Source organism: Rhinoderma darwinii, chromosome 10 (genome assembly GCF_050947455.1).
Source record: "Rhinoderma darwinii isolate aRhiDar2 chromosome 10, aRhiDar2.hap1, whole genome shotgun sequence".
NCBI lineage: Eukaryota > Metazoa > Chordata > Amphibia > Anura > Rhinodermatidae > Rhinoderma > Rhinoderma darwinii.
The window spans coordinates 97,494,128-97,515,042 of NC_134696.1; the positions used below are offsets into that span (position 1 = coordinate 97,494,128).

Genomic DNA, 20,915 nt, shown 5'->3' on the forward strand with positions numbered 1-20,915 from the left:
TGTGGCACTTTCTATTTCCTATAAGCCTATTTCTGGTATAGACAGTAACCTGCTCATCATTGGGGCCCCAACCACCCTAAAAGCAAGAAATTGTGGCCCCTGTGGCACTTTTTCTTTCTAAAAGCATTTTTCTAGTATAAAAATAAAAAAATGTGTGAACTACCTCTAAGCATATTGCTAGTATAGGTAATAATCTACAGATAATTGTGTGCCCCAACAATCCCAAAGATAATGTTGTGTCCCTGCGGCACTTTCTATTTTCTATGACCATATTGCTGGTATAGTCAATAACCTACTGATGATTGGGGCCCACAACAATCCCAAAAACAAAGACGTTATGGCCCCTGTGGCATTTTCAATGCACAGCACAGCCCCCAACCTGGTGCTATCCAGTTGAGTTGCAAAACTTGTAGAAAGCCGGGACGGAACTCTGAATGTGCAAGGAAAAAATTTCAAGGGGCATTTATACTTCACTAGCACTGAGCCCCTCAGTTCTAGTAATATTTGGTGTCCAGTGATCTGACCCCCACCATCAGTGATCTTCACCATTCAGTGACCTCCACCATTCAGTGACCTCCACCATTGAGTGAGCTATGAGATGTTGTTAGAACAGATTGCGTAAATTCCTGGATAAACCCCTCTAATTATTATTTTTGTCTTGAGACAATGTCATCTCTTCGATATAGAACATTGCATAGTTTATCTTTCTCTTTCTAACTTACAGTTGACCCTTCTCGCCAAGAATATGGAGAATTATTCAAGATCTGACCTCAATATTACCTGGAATATATATTGTAATATCACGGACAAAGATGATGGCCGCGATGCCCATGTGATCAGTGTTTCATCCGCTGTTATTTGTGCCCTGGTATGCCTCCTGGGGACAACAGTCAATGGCCTCGTCCTTTGGATCAAAGTCTTCAAGATGGAGAAGAAATTCCGCACAATCTTATACATCCATTTGTTCTTCACAGGTTTCCTCTTCTCGTTCATTCAACCTCTGGACATGGTCTACTTTGCCTTAGACATTCACTGGCCCTTTGGTTCCTTCCTGTGTAGATTGAACGGTGCTATTTTTTATCTCTACATGTTTGTGAGTTCTCTTATTCTCACTGCATTCAGTATAGACTATTGCTTAGTAATCCTGCTCCACCTTCGTTTCCATTTTTATAGGACCACGAGTTTGGCTTCTGTAGAAGTCCTGGTCATCTGGATCTTCTCTCTTGGGGTCAGCGTACCTTTCTTCATTTTCAAAAACACATATAATTGTCAGAACTCAACCAAATGTCTTTATGGTCTTCTCCACAATCAGAAGATCCAGTATCAGTCCATAGTGTCCACCGCATTTGTCTTTGGCTTCTTCTTACCTTCCTTGATCATCATTTCATGTTTCATTATCACAGGATTATTTTATCACAGGAAGAAAACTTCAAAATATACCACGAGCTTAAAGCTGATTTTCTCACTCCAGATATGTTTCGCCCTCCTTTGGGTTCCTCACCACGTCTTCTCTTTTCTGTCTTCTTCCACCACCGGAGACAGCCATCCAAATTCATTTATCGACAAGGGTTTAACTTTCACCAGGGCATTGGCTTCTTTGACCACTTGTATTTTTCCTTTGATGTATGCTTTTGTTTGTCCAGATTTTAAAAAAGTTTTTCCTGTACTGTCTATGCTGTCCAAAAAAACAATAGAAACTGGAAGGAACCCAACCTAAGAGATCATACATTTTATGATTGCCCAGGTCGCCTTGACATCTGTCCATGGTAGCCTTGTAAATCAATGGAGCTGAATTGCAATACCTAACACAACATATGTATAGGTGTGGTGCTGTTTTTGGAAAAAAGCCATGCTTTTCTATTCCTGTAAAAACCCTTTAGATGGACTTGCAGAACTTTTGGAAGATCCCGGTTTGACATATATATGAATAATAATGGATAATAATAAACTCTTACCTATCAAATCTCCCCTGCAGATGGTTCCATGGACTCTTGAAGGTCTTTGCTTATTTTGCCATAGCAATGACATATGATGCTCAACATGTGACTACTGCAAACAATTACTCGTATATATCTATCTATCCCAGTAAAATATAACTCCTGTACAAAGATGTGCTCTTGATAGGATTAAAGTCCAGGAGCCCATAGCAGTAAAGCACAGTGCTAACCATTATGCCGCCATACATCTCCTACAGAACAATCCATGGAATGAGTGTTACTCATTATTTCTGAATCATCTTTTCCTTTCTCAATACAAATATATAAACATTTTCTGCCAGCCACATAAAAGTCTGATATACAATCAATATCTGATGAAAATCTCCCTCTGTCCTTGTGCTACTTGTTATTGTTTGCAGGAACATCCGCATAACTATCTGCTTACACTTCTAACTAATTCCAGGCAGCAATTTCCTGCAGGTATGTCCCAATCTCAAAGTACTAACAGACCCCTCGAGAATATAGACGCCACCGTTGTAACAAGTCAGTTCCGGAAATTTCTTCCCTCCTAGATATTCCACCATCAACTGTGAGTGATATTATTGTGAAGTGGAAGAAACCGCAGCAACTTAGCCATGAAATACAGACCACGTAAAGTTACAGAGCGGGGGCGCCGAGTGCTGAGGAACAAGTGCAGAAAAGTCACCAACGCTCCACTGACTCAATAACTGCAAAGTACAGACCTCCTCTGACATCAATGTCCATATAAAAACAGTGCCCAGGGTCTTAATGACATGGGGGCCAATGCCAGCCTTACATCACAAAGCACAATACCAATGACAATGCATGACTGTGCCCCAGTGAACAAGGTCCATAAAGACATGGCTGGTTGGTTGGTTGGTTGGTTGGTTGGGTGGTTGGGTGGTTGGTTGGCTGGTTGGTTGGTTGGGTGGTTGGTTGGGTGGTTGGTTGGGTGGTTGGTTGGGTGGCTGGGTGGTTGGTTGGGGGAATGTGGAAGAACTTTACTGGCCCACACAGACTCCTGACCTCAACACCATCCAACATCTTTGGGATGAACTAGAACGGAGAATACGAGCCAGGCCCCCTCCCCCAACATCAGTGTCTGACCTCACAAATTCTCTTCTGGATGAATGGGAAAAATTCCCACAGACCCCAAAATCGTGCAGAAAACCTTCCCAGAAGAGTGGAACCTGTTTTACTGCAAAGGGGGGACCAACCCCACATTAATGTCTATGGATTTAGAATGGGATGTCATAAAAGCTCCTGTAGGTGTAATGTGGAGGTGTTCCAATACTTTTCTCCATATAGTGCAGATATAGATGGAAGAGTTTCATTGAAATGTATTTGATACTATATGGCTATTGATATTGACTTATTATTTAACTAGAACTAGCGTAAAATGTTCCAGACATGCCGCCGATATAATAATACCAGCCATAACGTCTACGTATATATATATATATATATATATATATATATATATATATATATACTTAATATTACCTAGCATAGTATTATGTAATATTAAAATAATAATATCAGCCATGAGGATGACAGCCTCAGTGCCCATATAACACAGCCAGTCACAATGACTCTTTGCTTTGAGGTCGGCATCCTGCAGAACTCCAAATGCAGCTCTGAAGTATAAAACAGGTTGTAACCCAAGATCAATAATGCAACGTACAAGAACATTTTTAATTTTCTAAACTTTATGTTGGGGTTGAAAGTTCCGCCTACGGGTTTAAAAGTCTATCAAGTGTTAAATACATTGGGCAGTACAGTTACTTTATCTAACTTTTTATCTTACTGTCGTGTTTTCCTCTTTAACGACCAGTCAGACAAATCTAACACATTTAACATCCGAGCATCGGAAGGGAAACGCCACATGTATTCAACAAGTCAAAGATCAGAACAATTGTTAATATATAAGGACACGCAGATGAAACTATACAGTATAGGTGATATACGGGGTTCTTCTATGTGACGATCAAATTTCTTTCAAGAAATTACCTTTAAAAGGTAAGTTGTTATTGAGCTTTTTTATTTATTTTCTATTCTTCTGTTTATGTTTTAATGGTTTGAGTAAAGATATTATGTTACAATTTCACACACTTTAAGGAAAATGGGGCTCTTATTAACATTAAGGGTCGGACTGGCCCACCGGATTGGATCCTCCGGTAGCCCCAGACTCTGACATAACAAAAGACCACAATGCATCCCATTTGCAGCTGTCTGTGGGTCCAATCACTTGCCAGTAGGGTCTATTTCTTATGGGATGATCACAAATAACCTAATAGGACGTATCATCAATAATGTCTGTCTGTGTACAATGTTAACAGTAGAATACAATGCTGATAAGTGGACGTGTTCATGTTCTGTATAGATGGAGGGTGCTCCTCAGAGTCATCTCCTCTGGTGGCCTAAGGAAACCGAATTTGAGCTACAATACCACACACAACCTATAAACAGGTGTGGTGCTATTTTTAGAAGAAACCGTCCCTTTCTAATCCGGTGCAACCCCTTTAATGGAAATAAAAAAGTCCAAGGATTTGACTACAACTGGCCCGTCAGGGTGAACGGGGGCTATATGGGGCTATTTTCCCTTTCTCTAACTCAGCAGATAGGTCTCAGAAAGGTTGAGCTTGATGGACTAGTATCTTTTTGAACCAAAAGTAACATTTCCTTAGCACCCCTTATAGAAAGTTATACAAGACCACAAAAGACGAAAGGGTCTTTAGAGTCAAGACAATATTGTTATAAACTATCTCAAAGGGCTTTCTAGATCCGGAAATATGAATGTCTCCTCAATGCATGATGAAGTGATCTTCTGGCTTCTCATTTAGAAATGTTAGAAAATTAGAATAGAGAAGTCGGAGAGATCAAATCTTCAAAGCCGCCATGACTTTCCATGACCCTTGGGCCAATTCCTTGTCCCTTTGCTTGCTAACAATTGGGTTCCTTTGAGATGTGAGCCCAGTATAGGTTCTCACCACCTAGTAGCAAAGGAGATGGGATTAACCGAGTCTGACCCCGTTCCTTTGAGTGCCTCATAACCACATTGCTTTTTTCAATGCTATGTATGCCCCTGTACAGCCAATTTGTTTTGGTGGTCTTCGACTAAACCAAATTTGAGATTATTTTTGGTTGGATTTCCCCTATAAATGCAGAAAGGAATTTTATTGCCCACGGCTTTGCCATTGGTTAAGTTCTGGTCTATTATGTTCATTGCATTATTTATCGTAGTGTAGACTTGAGATGTCATATTTTTAGTCACTCAATTTTATAATAATAGATATCTTTACTTTTCCCTCCAGAGGGGTAACTGGAAGCTTTTGGACCCCAATGCCAATTCTGTAACAAAGCCCCCAACCTACTATAAGCCATTTATAATACCGGTGTCTTCTTAAGTGGCAGAGGTTGGCGCAAGCCTTAAAAGTAGACCGGAACATTCATGTAGTTGAAACAGATATTTATTTACAACAGGACAACAAGTTTCGGGGTACGCTGGACCCCTTCTTTAGGTAAAAAAACAAAAGACATATAGTGCATGGCAGTGTCAGACAAACATTTAAAAAGGAAGATGTGCCAACAAGTGCATTATTTAGTTGGTACTTCTCCTCCCGGAAAGAGAGTGAACTCAAAAAAGAGAGTGACATAATATTCAATAATTTTTTGGGTGACATAACATCCAGTGCAAAAGAGTCCCATAACATCAAGTTTTTTTTGCTCATAAAATATTTACAACATGGAAGTATATACATATAATCAGAAATAAGTTTACACATTCCAAAATGATTGTGAGAACACATGGGGACATATAATTTTTTTTTAAAAGATTTGTACGTAAACTCGTCCGGGTGAAGAGCGGGTTACAGTCTCCGACTCAGGGAAATGTTTTGGATTTTTTAAATCAATATAGTCTCATGCCCTATGGATTACATGGAAGCATTCAGAGTAATATCTAACCTATCAGCCCTTACGTTACGACTACTCAATTTCCACCCCATATAATATATGCTTTCATCTATATACAATCATCTCAGCATCCTATTAATTATTAATAACTATAGTAACCATAACCGGTATAGAAACCTTCCATGTGGCACCTTCAATAAGCACTCGATCAACTTGTAGTTTTTATTGCGGTCTTAATATCTCATATATATATATATATATATATATATATATACACACATACACACATACACACATACACACATACACACATACACACTTCTAACATTTTATAATTGTACTTTAGTTAAATTTAAATGTCGTTAAAAGTCCTTTAGCAATCGTACTATTAATAGATACATTGTTATTGTATTAGGTAATATTCCGAGGCTCGCAACTGCGATTCTAGAAATAGTCTTAAAAAAACAAAACAAATAAAAAGCACCTGGACATATTGTTCTTGTTAATTGCTGTTCACCAATTAACTTCGGGGTAAGCCTATGTGGTTTATTTTTCTTGTCACAACAGGGCTCCCTTTTGGCATCTCATTGTACACCTCGAGGTTGCCAGTTAAGCACTTTGCACCGTTGGGAAACAACACACTGCTCTGCTTGAAAGCAGTTTAGGGGCTACGTCTGTTTGTGTAATATATTAATAATAAAAAAACAAAAAAAAACAATTTACAATTCATTGTCATAACACACAAAAACTGTTGCAATAAAATGTAATAATTTATTCATCACAAACATAGGGCAGTGGTAAATGCACACTGTAACCCGCTCTTCACCCTGACGAGTTTATGTACAAAACGTTTACATTTTTTATATGTCTTTTACTTATGAGTCTATGTATATGCATCGATGTTTTAAATATCTTAGGAGCGAAAAAAACTGGATGTAATGTTACCAAAAAACACTGGATGTTATGTAACAAAAAGGGTATGATCACAAAACCTCTTTTCAGGCGTAATTCGAGGCGTACGGCTCCAATATGTCGGCAAACATCTGCCCATTGCCTGCAATGGGTCTTACGATGTTCTGTGCAGACGAGCTGTCATTTTACGCGTCGCTGTCAAAATACGGCACGTAAGGGTATGATCACACGACAGCGCAAAATATGTATGAAATTACGGAGCTGTTTTCAGGCGAAAACAGCTCCTGAATTTCACACGTAATTGCATGTACTGGCGTTTTTCGCAGCGTCCATTACAGACGTAATTGGAGCTGTTTTTTAAAGGAGTCAGTGGCGTAACTACCGCCGTAGCAGCAGTAGCGGCTGCTACGGGGCCCGCGGCATGAGGGGGCCCGTGTTGCCCGCCGGCACGGGCCCCCACCATGGCCGGAGGCTCCGCTAGCAGCCGCTATGGCTGCTACAGCGGGACGCCACTGAACAGTACGGCAGAGCAGGGAGGTATCTCCCCGCTCTGCCATTAAACAAAAGACATGTATCCCCTCTCCACAGGATCTCCACAGGATAGGGGATACATGTGTGATCGCTGGCAGCGATAGGGAGAACGGGGGACTGAAAGTCCCCTGACGTTCTCCATCACAAACCTGGGACTTCCGGGGTCTGTGTCGGCAGCTCCGGAGAAATTAATGGAGCGCCGGTCCCTCTTGTGCGCATGCGTGACCAGCGCTCCTTTCATTTTGAGTGAGCTGTGCAGACGCCGGAAGTCCGAGGTTAGTCATGGAGAACTTCAGGGGGACTTTCGGTCCCCCGTTTTCCCTATCACTGCCAGCGATCACACATGTATCCCCTATCCTGTGGATAGGGGATACATGTCTTTTATTAGGACACACTGTAGGTCGCATTTTTTTGGGAGGGGAGACGCTACATGGGGGGGATGGTGTATGGTGTTCCCTACAGGGGGACTGACGCTGTATGGCGTTCCCTACAGGGGGGGACGCTGTATGGCGTTCCCTACAGGGGGGACGACGCTGTATGGCGTTCCCTACAGGGGGGACGACGCTGTATGGCGTTCCCTACAGGGGGGACGCTGTATGGCGTTCCCTACAGGGGGGGCTGTATGGCGTTCCCTACAGGGGGGGCTGTATGGCGTTCCCTACAGACCCCCCCTGTAGGTAACGCCATACAGACTCCCTGTAGGTAACGCCATACAGTCCCCCCTGTAGATAACGCCAGACAGCCCCCTCTGTAGGGAACGCCATACAGCCCCCCCTGTAGATAACGCCATACAGTCCCCCCTCTAGATAACGCCATACAGCCCCCTCTGTAGATAGCGCCATACAGTCCCCCATGTAGATAGCGCCATACAGTCCCCCTGTAGATAACGCCATACAGCCCCCCTGTAGATAGCGCCATACAGCCCGCCCCTGTAGATAGCGCCATACAGCCCCCCCCTGTAGGGAACGCCATACAGTCCCCCCCTGTAGGGAACACCATACACCCCCCTGTAGGGAACGCCATACAGCCCCCCGTAGATAACGCCATACAGCCCCCTCTGTAGATAGCGCCATACAGCCCACTCTGTAGATATCTACAAAGGGGGCTGTATGGCGTTATCTACAGGGGGGCTGTATGGCCTTATCAAAAGGGGGGGTTTGTAAAAAAGGCACTATATACAAGGGGGGGGGGGTTGTGTGACACCCAGGGGAGGGGGGGGGCCCAGACAAAAATTTGCTATGGGGCCCAGTCTTTCCTAGTTACGCCCCTGAATGGAGTCATTGAAAAACGGCTCTAATTACGTCCCAAGAAGTGTCCTGCACTTCTTTTGACGAACCGTCTTTTTTACGCGCCGTCTTTTGACAGCGACGCGTAAAATGACAGGTCGTCAGCGCAGTACATCGTAAAACCCATTGAAAGTAATGGCCACATGTTTGTTGGCGTAATGGAGCCGTTTTTTCAGGCGTAATTCGGGGGGTAAAATGCACGAATTACGTCTGAAACTTGGTCGTGTGAACATACCCTAAAATAATGGCTCGTCAAAAGAAGTGCAGGACACTTCTTGGGACGTTTTTTGGAGCAGTTTTCTTATAGACTCTATTGAAAACAGCTCCAAAAACGGCCGTAAAATTTATCCTGCATAGCATTCTAAACCCCAGCGGAGTGGGCACCATCCGACAGAAAGGGACCTGGCACCGGCAGCTTTCTTATCTTCTACACGCCTAAATACAGTGTTGTGCCTACGTATTAGGCGAGCCTCTGCAATTGCTTACACGCTGCCTCCTTTTATTGAACGTCCTCACCCTATTTAGCGCTATTATTTCCTTTTCTCTAGCCCTGTTTTCAGTAAGTGGCAGGGTGACCTTCGGGACAGTTCAGGCATTAGGCCCCTGGGGCAGCGGCTACCGCTACACCCCCTATAGATATGCTCCTGTTTTCCACCACATACTTGCCTTTTGCCTTAAACCTTATCATTAATTTATCCTTGTACAGGAGGAGACTCATGGATCCTTTCCCTGAAGATTATGAAATCCAATACAATTTTAGCTTCAGTGACGAGACTTGGAAGGCTGAAATGGAATCGTATCGGAAGATGCTACAATACTTCGATATATCACGTATCGTTTTGTTTACCATCACTGCCGTTGTGGGAATCGTCGGCAACGGTTTAGTCATCTGGATTGCCGGATTTAAGATGAAAAGCGTCAGTGCCGTGTGGTTCCTGAACCTGGCCGTGGCCGATTTCATATCTTGTCTATTCCTTCTGTTATATGTTGCGGAATGGTCTTCTCCAAATTTTCAGGTGCAGAGTATTTTGTTATGCATGATACGTTTTTTCATGCTGTCTTTGAACATGCTGACTAGTGTCTATTTCCTAATGGTCATCAGTCTTGACCGATGTGTGTCCACCATGTGGCCCTTTTGGTCCAGGGTACACAGAAGAAATAAACCAGCCCGTATTATATCAGGAATAATTTGGGTGTTCTGCCTCGTGGGTGGCTTCATGTATGAGGCTTATCATTTCGAGTATCTTCTTGAGTTTGAGTGCGTTGTAAAGCGTTATCTCTTAGAATTTGATAGGTTACAACCTAGACAAAAGCATATCCCCAGAATGATTGTCATGTTTGCTTTGCCTTTTACCATTATTTTAGTTTCCTATAGTCTTGTGGCCTTCAAGCTAAGAGCGAGAAATAGATGGCACAAGTCCAACCGGCCATTCAAAGTGATCATTGCTCTGGTCGTTTGCTTCTTCATCTGTTGGTTTCCCTTTCACATTTCTTCCCTAACACCAGACATCGATAAGACTGAAGAAAATCTATGGAAGAACGTTCTCAAGGAAGAGATATGTCTATGCCTTGCCTATTTTAACAGTTGTCTTAATCCTATCATCTACGTCTTACTCGGCCCGGAAGTCAAAGCAAAGACCTTACGATCCAAAATGGAAAGTGCTATGACTGGACAGTATGATCTAAATGATGGTGATGAAATATGCCACACGACTGACAGAACTAGAGAACGAGGTTCCTCAGCATTATAAAGATTTCAGATTTTCAGCCTATATTTCCTGATACGTATACAGCACCACCGTAGTCCTCGCCCTCACAATGCAATTTTCTTATCTCCCACCCTATGACCAATTTTATAGAAATGTAAAGAAGACCGGTCACCTCTCCTGACATGTCTATTTTAGTAGTTCCTTGTATTCCCCATGAAATGACAATTCTGGAACATATTTAGTTGTTCCGATCCCCTGTTATTCCTCCTAGAAATGTATGAATAAATTGACAACTGGGTGTTACCATTCCCTTGTCAAAGGGGCATGTCCCTACACTGTCTCACGGGGTCAGCACTGATTGGACAGTGTCAGTCTGTGTAGGGACACACCCCCAACTGGTAACACCCTGTTCTTAATTTATTCATTCATTTCTAGGCGGAATAACAGAGGAGACACAATGAGTTATAAGAAAAGAGGCTCCAGAATTGTTATTTCATGGAGACATGCAGACATGTCAGGAGAGGTGACCTGTCCTCTTTAATTGACCTATCAGAATGTTTTTTTAGGTGTGGAAGGAAACCAGATTATGTAGGGAAATGTTTCTCAACACCAGTCCTCTATTAACCCCAATAGGTGAGGATTTGATGGTATCCCATAGAGAGAACACCTGTGGCAATTCCTGATGCTTGGAGTCTGTATGGCCACACTATAGGAGTCCCAATGTGCACTACGGATCGGTAGGGACCGTGGCCCACATTTATTAGGCAGTGTATGTGATGTTTTGGGGTACACTGCACCGATAAAAAGTTGCAAGTGTTGTCTTGCACCATTTTTGTGATTTTGTCAAATAACAAGAAAATTGGGCGCGGTGCAATGGAGAATTGGTTTATGTCACATGTGGAGCAGGATGAGAAGATACAATTTTAGATACAAATTTAATTTCCTCACTGACAGATATTTCAAAATGTGGCAGATTTAATTTGAGGCGTGCACCTTTTAATAATACTCAGACTGGCATCAAAAACGCCAAACTTATTTCATGTGGGCCGCTATGTGTTGCCATATAGTGCCTCCATATGGTACCGCATTATAGAGGTATTACCTTATAGCAGCAAAGTATGAGCCCATAGACTTCTTAGGGTGCCATAATATGTCTTTGGAGCCATAAAACGTCCATGCCTTAATATTAAGGAAATCCTAAAAAAATGACCTGTTGGGGGGTACTTGAGAAAAACTAATCTGGGGGGTAACCCACACAAGCAGAGACAGGGTGTGGACCTACAACCCCCATATAAATGTTGCGCTATTTGGACCTAAACCCAGGAAGCCGGGCTACAAGGCTAAACTACTAGCCACTCAGCCACCCAAAACACTCCAATGTGGCAAACTTTCCCGCCTGATGGGTATATGCACACAAAAGTAAATTGCATATAAACTGATGATAAACAGTAGGAACATATATGATCCGTTTCCATGTAACTAAACTTTTCACGTCATTTCTAAATTGTTTAAAATTAGGATCTGATTTTATTATCTACAAACAGCGCCCCTCTTGAACATTGACTGTGTCTGGTACTGCAGCTTAGACACATTCGGGTAAATACCAGTCATAGCCCACAGACAAAAGTGGTGCTGTTTTGAAAAAAACAAAAAAACAAAAAAGTTGTAAATCTTTCCTCTAATCTCATACAAAAAAAGTAGGTAAATAAATATTTACTTATAAATTATGCAAAATGATGGTATGAATGGACATTCCTCCTAACTTGTATTTTAACTCGCTTTGTAGCTGTATTTTATGTATTTTTGCCTTGTACGGGGGGAGGCAACAAAAATGAAGGAATCATGTGGATTTTTGTAATTCATAAATTGTATGATACTCCCAAGAATAAAAAATACATACAAATGTAATGCTCAGGTATCTACAATCATTTTATACTTACAGATAAAATGTTCTAGAATTTGTTAAGCGATTTTCACCAATTTAGGCGCACGGCTGTTTTGCCAGATTATAACCTAGGTTCAAACACACAGTTGCACTATCATCCATCTCTTGCTCATTGAAGCGCTATACGTATATTTTTATACACCAATCGGCCATAACAGCTTAATATTGTGTATATCCCCCTCATACCACTAAAACAGCTCTGACCCATCGAGGCCTGGACTCCACAAGACGTCTGAAGGTTCCTGTGGTCTCTGGTACAAGATATTAGCGGCAGATCCTTTAAAGGGGTTTTCCACGTTCTGACAGCTGAAGACCAATGCACTTGATAGGTCATCAGTATATGATCAGTGTTTGTCTGACACCCGGACCGCGCACCGATCCGCCACTCCGGCTGCCTCCGGGCACCAGACGATATTGCCGGAAACAGATGGCTCCAGATAAATTATAGCAAATTATTCAAGTGAATAGGAGAGATGCAGCTCTGCCGAATGGCCGTTATGCAACTATTGCATACAGTTCCAAACATCCGTGTACGGAGGCTTCCGGAGTGACAGATCGGTGCAGTGTCAGGTGTCGGACAAGCACTGATCATATACTGATGACCTATCCGGAGAATAGGTCATCCGTTGTCAGAAAGTGGAAAACCGTTTTAAGTCCTGTAAGTTGTGAGGTTGGGCCTTGGTTGGGACTTGTTTTTCCAGCACATCCCACAGATAATCGATCGGATTGAGATCTGGAGAATTTGGAGACAAGTCATAACCTTGAATCCTTTGTCATGTCCCTCAGACCATTCCTGAACAATGTTTGAAGTGCGGCGGGGGCATTATCCTGCTGAAAGAGGGCACTAACATTACGGAATACGCTGCCATGAAGATGGTACTTGTCTGCAGCAATGTTTAGGTCGGTGGTACGTGTCACATCTACATGAATGCCAAGACATGAGGTTTCCCAGCAGAACATTGCACAGAGTATCACACTGCCCCTGCCGGCTTGCCGGCAATAATTTTTTGTGGTACAGCATATCTTCTGTAGGATCGGACCAGGCGGGCTAGTCTTCACTGCCTACACGCATCAATGAGCCTTAAGCGCTCATAATCCTGTTGATGGTCACTGGTTGTCCATCCTTGGACCAGTTCTGTAAGGTACTAACCACTGCATACCAGGAACGCCCCACAAGACTGCCCGTTTTGGAGATGTTATGACCAAGACGTCTTGCAGTAAGGTGAGCCTAGGTAGCATATGGCCTCCTGAAGGCTTGTAATTGTAAGGATGGCACGATGACAAGAGGTTTCTTTCAAACTCAACTTTACTGGGCCTGTGTTGGCAGCACACAAGGCCACAACAAGAAAAATAATTTCTCAATGTGAGAGGCACAGTTTTTAGTCACGGCTCAGACAGGCGAATGATGGCTCCTGCCCATCACCCACCACTGCTCACATGACTCCCTGCAAACATAAGGATGATCATATCTGTCACCTGCAATGAGTTCAAGGAACACAGACTCAGGTCCAACGTCAGTGCCGTAACCTCTCCACAGCAGTTATCGCTCTCCAGCAGTTCTCTTTATCAATGGAACAATAGCCAGGTTCCTCCTCTCTTCCTTCCAAAAACTGAATAATGGTTAGCGGGAAAACCGCCATTTTATAACCTAGGTGCCGCCCTCAGTGTCATAATATGCTGCATGTATGGCACAGCATAGAATTTAGCAAAGATAGCATCCAGGCCATACGTCCCGGTACAACTAAATACATGTTATTACTGGCCAGATAAATATAGGATAAGTATGGGGGCCGGACATGCCACTCCTCCAGTGGGACGTCACCTAGGGGGTAAAGTCAGCCCAAAAAGCAGCATACTAGCTGTAATATCCACAGCCACAGACTCCTCTCTTCCTTCAAGGAGATGCCAGCACATGCAGCCCTCCTGGCCTGCAGTGACCACTAGGGTGCGCACACGAGCTCAGACCCGGCCTTAAAGGGCCAGCGCGCACACATGTTTAGAATTGTCTAATCAACTTGGACTATTAGAAGGGCCCTGCCCCTTCACTCATTGCCTGAGCGTTGTTGTGTTTACCTGTGTTAGTCTTGCAAATGGTCCCTTAGTGTTTTCCAGTTCCCAGTGTTCCCGTTCCTGCTACCTGTATCCTGTATCCCGTGCTACCGTTGTTTCTGTGCCTTAGAGAGTTGGAGTCGTGTTGTGCCACCGAGCACGCCTGCTGTGTTACACCACGCCTGGTGTCTTCTGCCAAGGTCCCAACCGAGCCTAACCATTGCTACTGTCTAAATTACCACAGGTACCCTTACACGGACTATAGACTTTACCTGGTACACCGTGTGGCCAGCTCCTTCGGTGGAATGGCCCAGTGGGTCCACATACCCACAGATCGTGACAACAGCACATATTGAAACTGATCCACTTGACTATAAGTCTACAGCTATTGTTCCCATCTTCTCGTGGGGCTCTTTATGTCTTGGGGTACCCACGACATATCCCTGCTTTTCTCTCTTCATTTATTTAAGAGCAGCACTGGTAGATAAATAAGTTCCATTTAGCACATTAAGAGTAAAGTAACAAAACACTTACACTATCTCAAAATCTTATCGTCTTTTATTTTATCTGCGTTACATAATACAGAGAAATCACATTTTGAAGCTAGAAACTGAATGAAAGCTCTCTGTGATGGTCCCCAAAAACACAAGGACATGACAATTTGCTTTTTTTACAAGAGATGAGTTCGGAGACTGCAGGAATAAGACGACATACACACTCATTCCAAAAATATAGGTAAGATCATTTTTACTGATAATTCACATTTCTATTGCAGACATGGACATTACATTATTGTTTACTAACAACATCTTTGAGGTTATCTATATAACCAATCTACCGAAAAAGTTGTCTGACTTTGTAAATAGATTGTATTATTTATCTTTTATAATACAGCGTGTATTATACTCAAGAGCTGAATTCACAACTCTGCAGGTTTCAGAGCTGAATCCGTCAAGCATTCGCTGCTTGTTGTGTCTGCACAGGGTGAGCTCAGGTTCAGTGATTCCCCACCATATTACCAAGGGGAGCATCGAAAAAAAAAAAAAATGTTCTTGCCCTGGAAAACCCCTGCTCACAATTCGACCTTAAAGGAGCTTTCCAGTTTTATATAAATAAAGCTTAACCACTGTACTATAAAACATTTTACAACTTTCTAATATAGTTTATGTTTCAATTTCACACCCTTTTCAAGATATTAGTTTGCTGTCAGTGAATGAGAACGCTATTGTTTACATTCAGAGGCAGAAAACCAGTATAGACATAGTCCCAGCTGAGAAGTCGATATAGTTGTATCCAGTCTGGGCAATGCTCTATGAGCTAAATACATCAGCAACAGTTACACAAATCACTCTGCTAGTTTGCTACAATGTATCAGGCTGTTTAGGTCACAGAACATTGCCTAGAGTGGTTACAATTGTATCCAATTCTCAGCTGAGGGCAGGACGATTTACAGCCTATGAATACGCCACCCACAGGCAACAGCTGGGGTTGAAGAAAATCCCAATCTCGGGTTTTAACCTTTGTAGTGCTGAGATCAATAGCAATTGCAGCATTGCGAAGAAGTTGGGGGTCTATTCAGAGCTAGATCATCAGCCCTGGCAATAGAGATAACTGGGGCTGACCGTTTTAATGGACAGCCCTGGGCCTGACAAATGCCCCCAGGACTATTCTGTGTAATCCCCTGGGGTATGCCCTTTTAGCTGCCTGTGTGTTTTACATGCATAGGCAGTAATGCATTGGAATACATAAGCGTTATTATAATAATAATAATAATAATAATAATAATAATAATAATAATAATAATTAAAAGAAAAAAGTTTCCTTGTGAAACAAAACATTTTTTTTAATCAAATAATATGTAAAATAAATAAATAACATGCAAAAAAATAAAAAAGAAACATAAAAATTTAAGAGCAAAAAAGTTGTTATCAAATAAAAGTTTTAAAACATTAAAAATACATATATTATATTTTGTATCCCCGTAATGATTACAGCCCGTACAGTAGATTTGAAACATAATTTAAGGAAGTCGGAAAACTACATGAAAAGAAATGGCAAAATTATAATTTTTTTGCATAGTCCGATTACAAAAATGAATATCGATTTTTGCTGCATGTTAGGTACTGAAAAATTACATAAAAAAATACACCCAAAATGCAGAGAACAAGACCTCACATAGCAACTTTATGGAAAAAAGAAAAAGTTATAGTTCTCAGAATGCAGGGAGGTGAAATTGAAAAAATATGCTGCGTTCTCAAGTCCAAAATGAGCCGTTAAAAAAATCTTTGTGTAGGGGTGGGAGGGGTAAACCATATAATATTTCAATATTTTGGCTGAAATTTGTTGACTACTTTACCAATCTTTGAGGTGGAAGTCAGTTTGTCACCCAAACCTGGGGTCTTCTGGGAATCCCCTGACTAGGTTCGAGGGGGTTGTTGTTGGGAATTTTTTTTTCCGGAAATGTAGTCTCCCCATTGGGCATAATATTGACACAAATATCACTATGTTGCATCTTTATACACGTCTTTGCTATATGCCTTTTATACCGGGTTTTATCCATGCTTAGATTGTTTTTTCTCTTTCTTTCCATAGTATTTTTTCTTCTTCGACTTTGGTTACCATCATTATTATCATCGGTGAAACTTTGGAACCATCATGACGATGACCCATAACTTGACTGAGTACTCTTTTAATGACACATATTTCTACTATGATGGTGAATATATTAACATTGATGAGACATCATACTTCTACATCTATTCTCTTGTACAGATCCTCTCCATTACTTGCTACAGTATCACCATCCTGTTGGGATTACCCGGGAATGGTCTAGTCATCTGGATTTCGGGATTTAAGATGAAGACCGTCAGTGCTGTGTGGTTCCTCAACTTGGCCATCATTGACTTCATATCTTGCCTCTTTCTTATTCTCCGTGTCACACAAAGGATTTTAGAGTTTCCTTCAATCTATTACTTCTACGTGTGTAATATCAGTCTGACGGCCCTGTTTACGAACATGGTAACAAGTGTCAATTTCTTAATCCTCATAAGTCTTGATCGTTGCATATCAGTCCTGTGGCCTTTATGGGCCAAAATACACAGAACCAAAAAGTTGGCCTGGATTCTCTCAGGATTCATGTGGCTATTGAATATTGTTATCTTTTTTCTTCAAATATCTTTAGATTTTGAATTTTTAAGTGCTTCAGAATGCTTTTTGAGGTATTATTTACCATACACCATCCGTTACAAAGTAACAGAAAATGTAGTGCTCATTGTGCGGAACATCTGCATATTCGCTATACCGTTTCTCATCATTTCTGTTTCATACGGACTGATTCTTTCGAAAATAAGGACCCTTAAAAGCCGTCGATCACCCAGACCTTTCATGATCATAGCTACAATTTTGATATGTTTCTTTGTTTGTTGGTTTCCATACCACGCTTGGACACTGGTATCCCTTAATCATCACAATTGGAAAATTGACCTAATCATAAGTGAGATTTCCACCATTTTGGCATTTTTTAACTGTGCCATCAATCCTATACTTTATTTCTTCCTGAGCAAAGGTTTTAAAAAAAACTTTGTGAAATCCATACCTAACAAGGTAGAAATGATTCTGAGCGATCCTGGTGACTACAATGATCGAAATGATGAAAATAACATAAAAGCCAGAACTAATGCATTGGATACCAGTGTGTAATAAAAACTATTTAGCAGACCCCCCCCCCCCCTCTTTGTTGGGACCCTCAGTGATCAATTTATTTTGCCAGGGGAAACAGTGGTTAAGCATTATTGCCCCTTAAGTGCCAGGATAATAATGTACCATTACATGACAAACATTGAAACCACTGGGCCAGATGTGCACTGTATGGACTCAAAGAGTGGGCTCCCCTTCTATAACTCCTTCTATGGAAAAGGATGTAAAGTTTAAAACAGTGGCATTATGGAAGAGATGGTGCCCCATAACAAAGATCAAATGGGACCTCCATTATGGTTTTGACCAGTATAATTTTTTTACTACTCTTTCATGGCCCCTGTAGAGGGGAGTCCTACATAACCAGGGTTGGGCCCTTGATCTCCACATGGAAACGCCATAACTGTCTCTTGAGATATAGGTGATCTCAAAGATACAACATACATTTTTGGAGAAGAAAATATCACAGCTGAAAAATGTTGACCACACAAAGAACATTCCAAAAATGGTGTCAGAATATTATATAAATTAAGTCATTTTTTACTCCAGATAAGCTCCAAAAACTTTATATTTTATGGCGTTTCATTATGTATATGTTGTTAAATATTTGGAATTGTAAATGTTTTTGAGAAACAATAACTCTTAAAATGATTTTGTACTTCTTGTAGTTAAAAATGTCATACTCCATACAATTCCTAATTTCAGCATTATTAACCCCTAGCCGCACCACTCAGTAACTGTACGTCGTCACGGAAGGTTACCTCACGCGCGAAGACATATAGTTACTGAGTCGTTACCGGTGCACACTGTCTCCGACAGTGTGCACCGGGAGGTCAGCTTTCTCCGACAGCTGACACTCCACTCTTGCCAGCCAGTGCTCCTTTGCCGCTGATTTTGGGAATTAACCCCTTAGATGCGGCGATCGTTTGCGATCGCCGCATTTTAGTTGTTTGTAGCACATCGGCAGACCCCGCTCTGAAATCAAGGGGTTTGCCGATGGTTAGCATGGCAAATGGAGGACAAACAATGGCCTCCGTGTCTGCCATGGACAGAAGCCTATCAGGACTAGCCAGAGGCTGTAAAAAGTTAAAAACAAAAGTTAATAAATATGTTGTATAAAAGTGTAAAGATAAAAGTTTAATAAGTCTTTTATTATAGGAAAAAATTAAAACGTTAAAAAAAAAGTCCACATATTTGGTATCACTGCTTCCATAATGATGGGACAGTTTAGTTTTGGCCAGAGTAACCGAAAAATGTGGTTTATGTTCTTACTGAATCCAGACATCTTATCTCAATGTTCTCAGTCACTCGGGACATAGATCTCATTCTCTAATCAAGATCTTCATCAAGATAATCCACCAGAAGTCATAGGATACGATATGTCTTACTTCCAAAGACTGCATTGTTTGCTATAATAATTCAGAAGCTACATGGCCCGTCGTCATCATCGTCGTTGTGGAGTCTTGAGGAGTTCTTGGGTGTATGAGACTTATCTTCAGTATCTCGAGTTTGCAGAATCTCGTAGGTAGATGATGGATTAAACTAATGATTGAGTTGAAAGGCACTGAAGATCATCCTGTATATTCATTATTTTACTGTACATATTTACTGTGGAGAAGACTCAAGTTGTCACTTAACCCTTTGGGGCTGAATTGTTTGCATTTAAAGGTAATGCTAAAAGTTTATTAATAGTGATCATTTTATAGTTTTACGTAATTGTGTGCCGGACCTGCACCGATCAGCTGCTCTGGCTGTCCCCGGGCACTGGATGTATATATGCCGGAAACAGATGGCTCCGGTCACAGTATAGCAGCCGTGCTGCTATTCGAGTAAATAGGAGACGATTTGCAGTTCTGCAGCACGGCCGCTATGCAGTGGTCGAAACCATCTGCTTCCGGCACCAAACGCTGCCACTGCATAACATCCGGCAGCCGGCACAGCTCATGGGTGCGGGGTCCGGATGTCAGACCCCCACCGATCCTATGTGCCCGTACAACCCGGATCTGGTCGGGGGTCTGAATTAAGATAAGGGGTCAGGTCTGGGGTCTGAATTGAAGTGGTTGTCTCATGAAGAAAACCCCTTGTCCATATGCCCTATTAAGGCATATAGACTTCATAGAGTGGGGTCCCCTGCTTGGGACCGGGTCTTTAAGCCAGAACGGAGAACAGCTATAAAGGAGCGGCTCCCGTTCTGGCGGACTCGTGCTGCGCTTGTATTACACGGATAGCTATTTATCTGTAGGACTGCATGTAATACGACATCTCCCTGGCAGCAGCTGCAAAATTTACCTGCAAATTCTCAATTGTCCTTACAATTTGTAATAATTTGATCAGTAGAGATGAGCGAATCGATTCTTCGCCGATCAAAATTGGTCTTAATTTCCCAGAAGTTTCAAATTTGGCGAAATCGCGGTAAAATTATGCCATTAAGCTGGCCTGGCGTTAAAGGGTGGCCTACGTTGTGTTTGCTTTCACTAATAAATGGGAATCGGCATTATGTGTCACTTATTACTACATAGAAGATCAGCGCCAATCTCTAACTTTGTGAAGCGCCGCCACTTGTTAGTACAGCCTTTATGGCGCTCCTGTTCTAAATATGGTCGTTGATGGCGGAGACCAGACACGTCCATTTGCGGCCTCCATTGAATAACACTGCAAAGGGCAGCGGAAACTAGCGCATGTTCAGCGCCACACTCAGTATTATTCAATGAGAGTCAGAGACGAGCTTCAGGGTGTATTCAGACATTACGGTTGCAAAACCGCATCCGAAAACCGTGTTTATGCCTTAATTTGGTGCATTTTTAGGCAAAAAAAACCCGAACTGCATTCGACGCTGTTTTTCAATGCGGTTTTAATTGTACGTCAACCGCACCGTCTGAATAAGGGTATGTTCGGACGTAGCGGTTATGATGTGTTT

The 20,915-nt window shown here is 42.0% G+C and overlaps 3 protein-coding genes across 3 annotated transcripts; all 3 read left to right on the plus strand.

Annotated features, from left to right (window-relative positions):
* Nucleotides 1–745: 745 nt before the first annotated feature.
* Nucleotides 746–2,055, plus strand: LOC142661611 (chemerin-like receptor 1). Its single transcript, XM_075839029.1, has one exon. The coding sequence runs from the start codon at nt 746–748 to the stop codon at nt 1,715–1,717; it is 972 nt and encodes a 323-aa protein (XP_075695144.1). The 3' UTR covers nt 1,718–2,055.
* Nucleotides 2,056–9,318: 7,263 nt separating this feature from the next.
* On the plus strand, nt 9,319–10,445 carry LOC142661612 (C3a anaphylatoxin chemotactic receptor-like). The gene has a single exon (XM_075839031.1). The coding sequence runs from the start codon at nt 9,319–9,321 to the stop codon at nt 10,351–10,353; it is 1,035 nt and encodes a 344-aa protein (XP_075695146.1). The 3' UTR covers nt 10,354–10,445.
* A 6,515-nt stretch (nt 10,446–16,960) lies between these two features.
* LOC142662666 (chemerin-like receptor 1) lies at nt 16,961–18,004 on the plus strand. Its single transcript, XM_075840877.1, has one exon. The coding sequence runs from the start codon at nt 16,961–16,963 to the stop codon at nt 18,002–18,004; it is 1,044 nt and encodes a 347-aa protein (XP_075696992.1).
* The last annotated feature ends 2,911 nt before the right edge of the window (nt 18,005–20,915 follow it).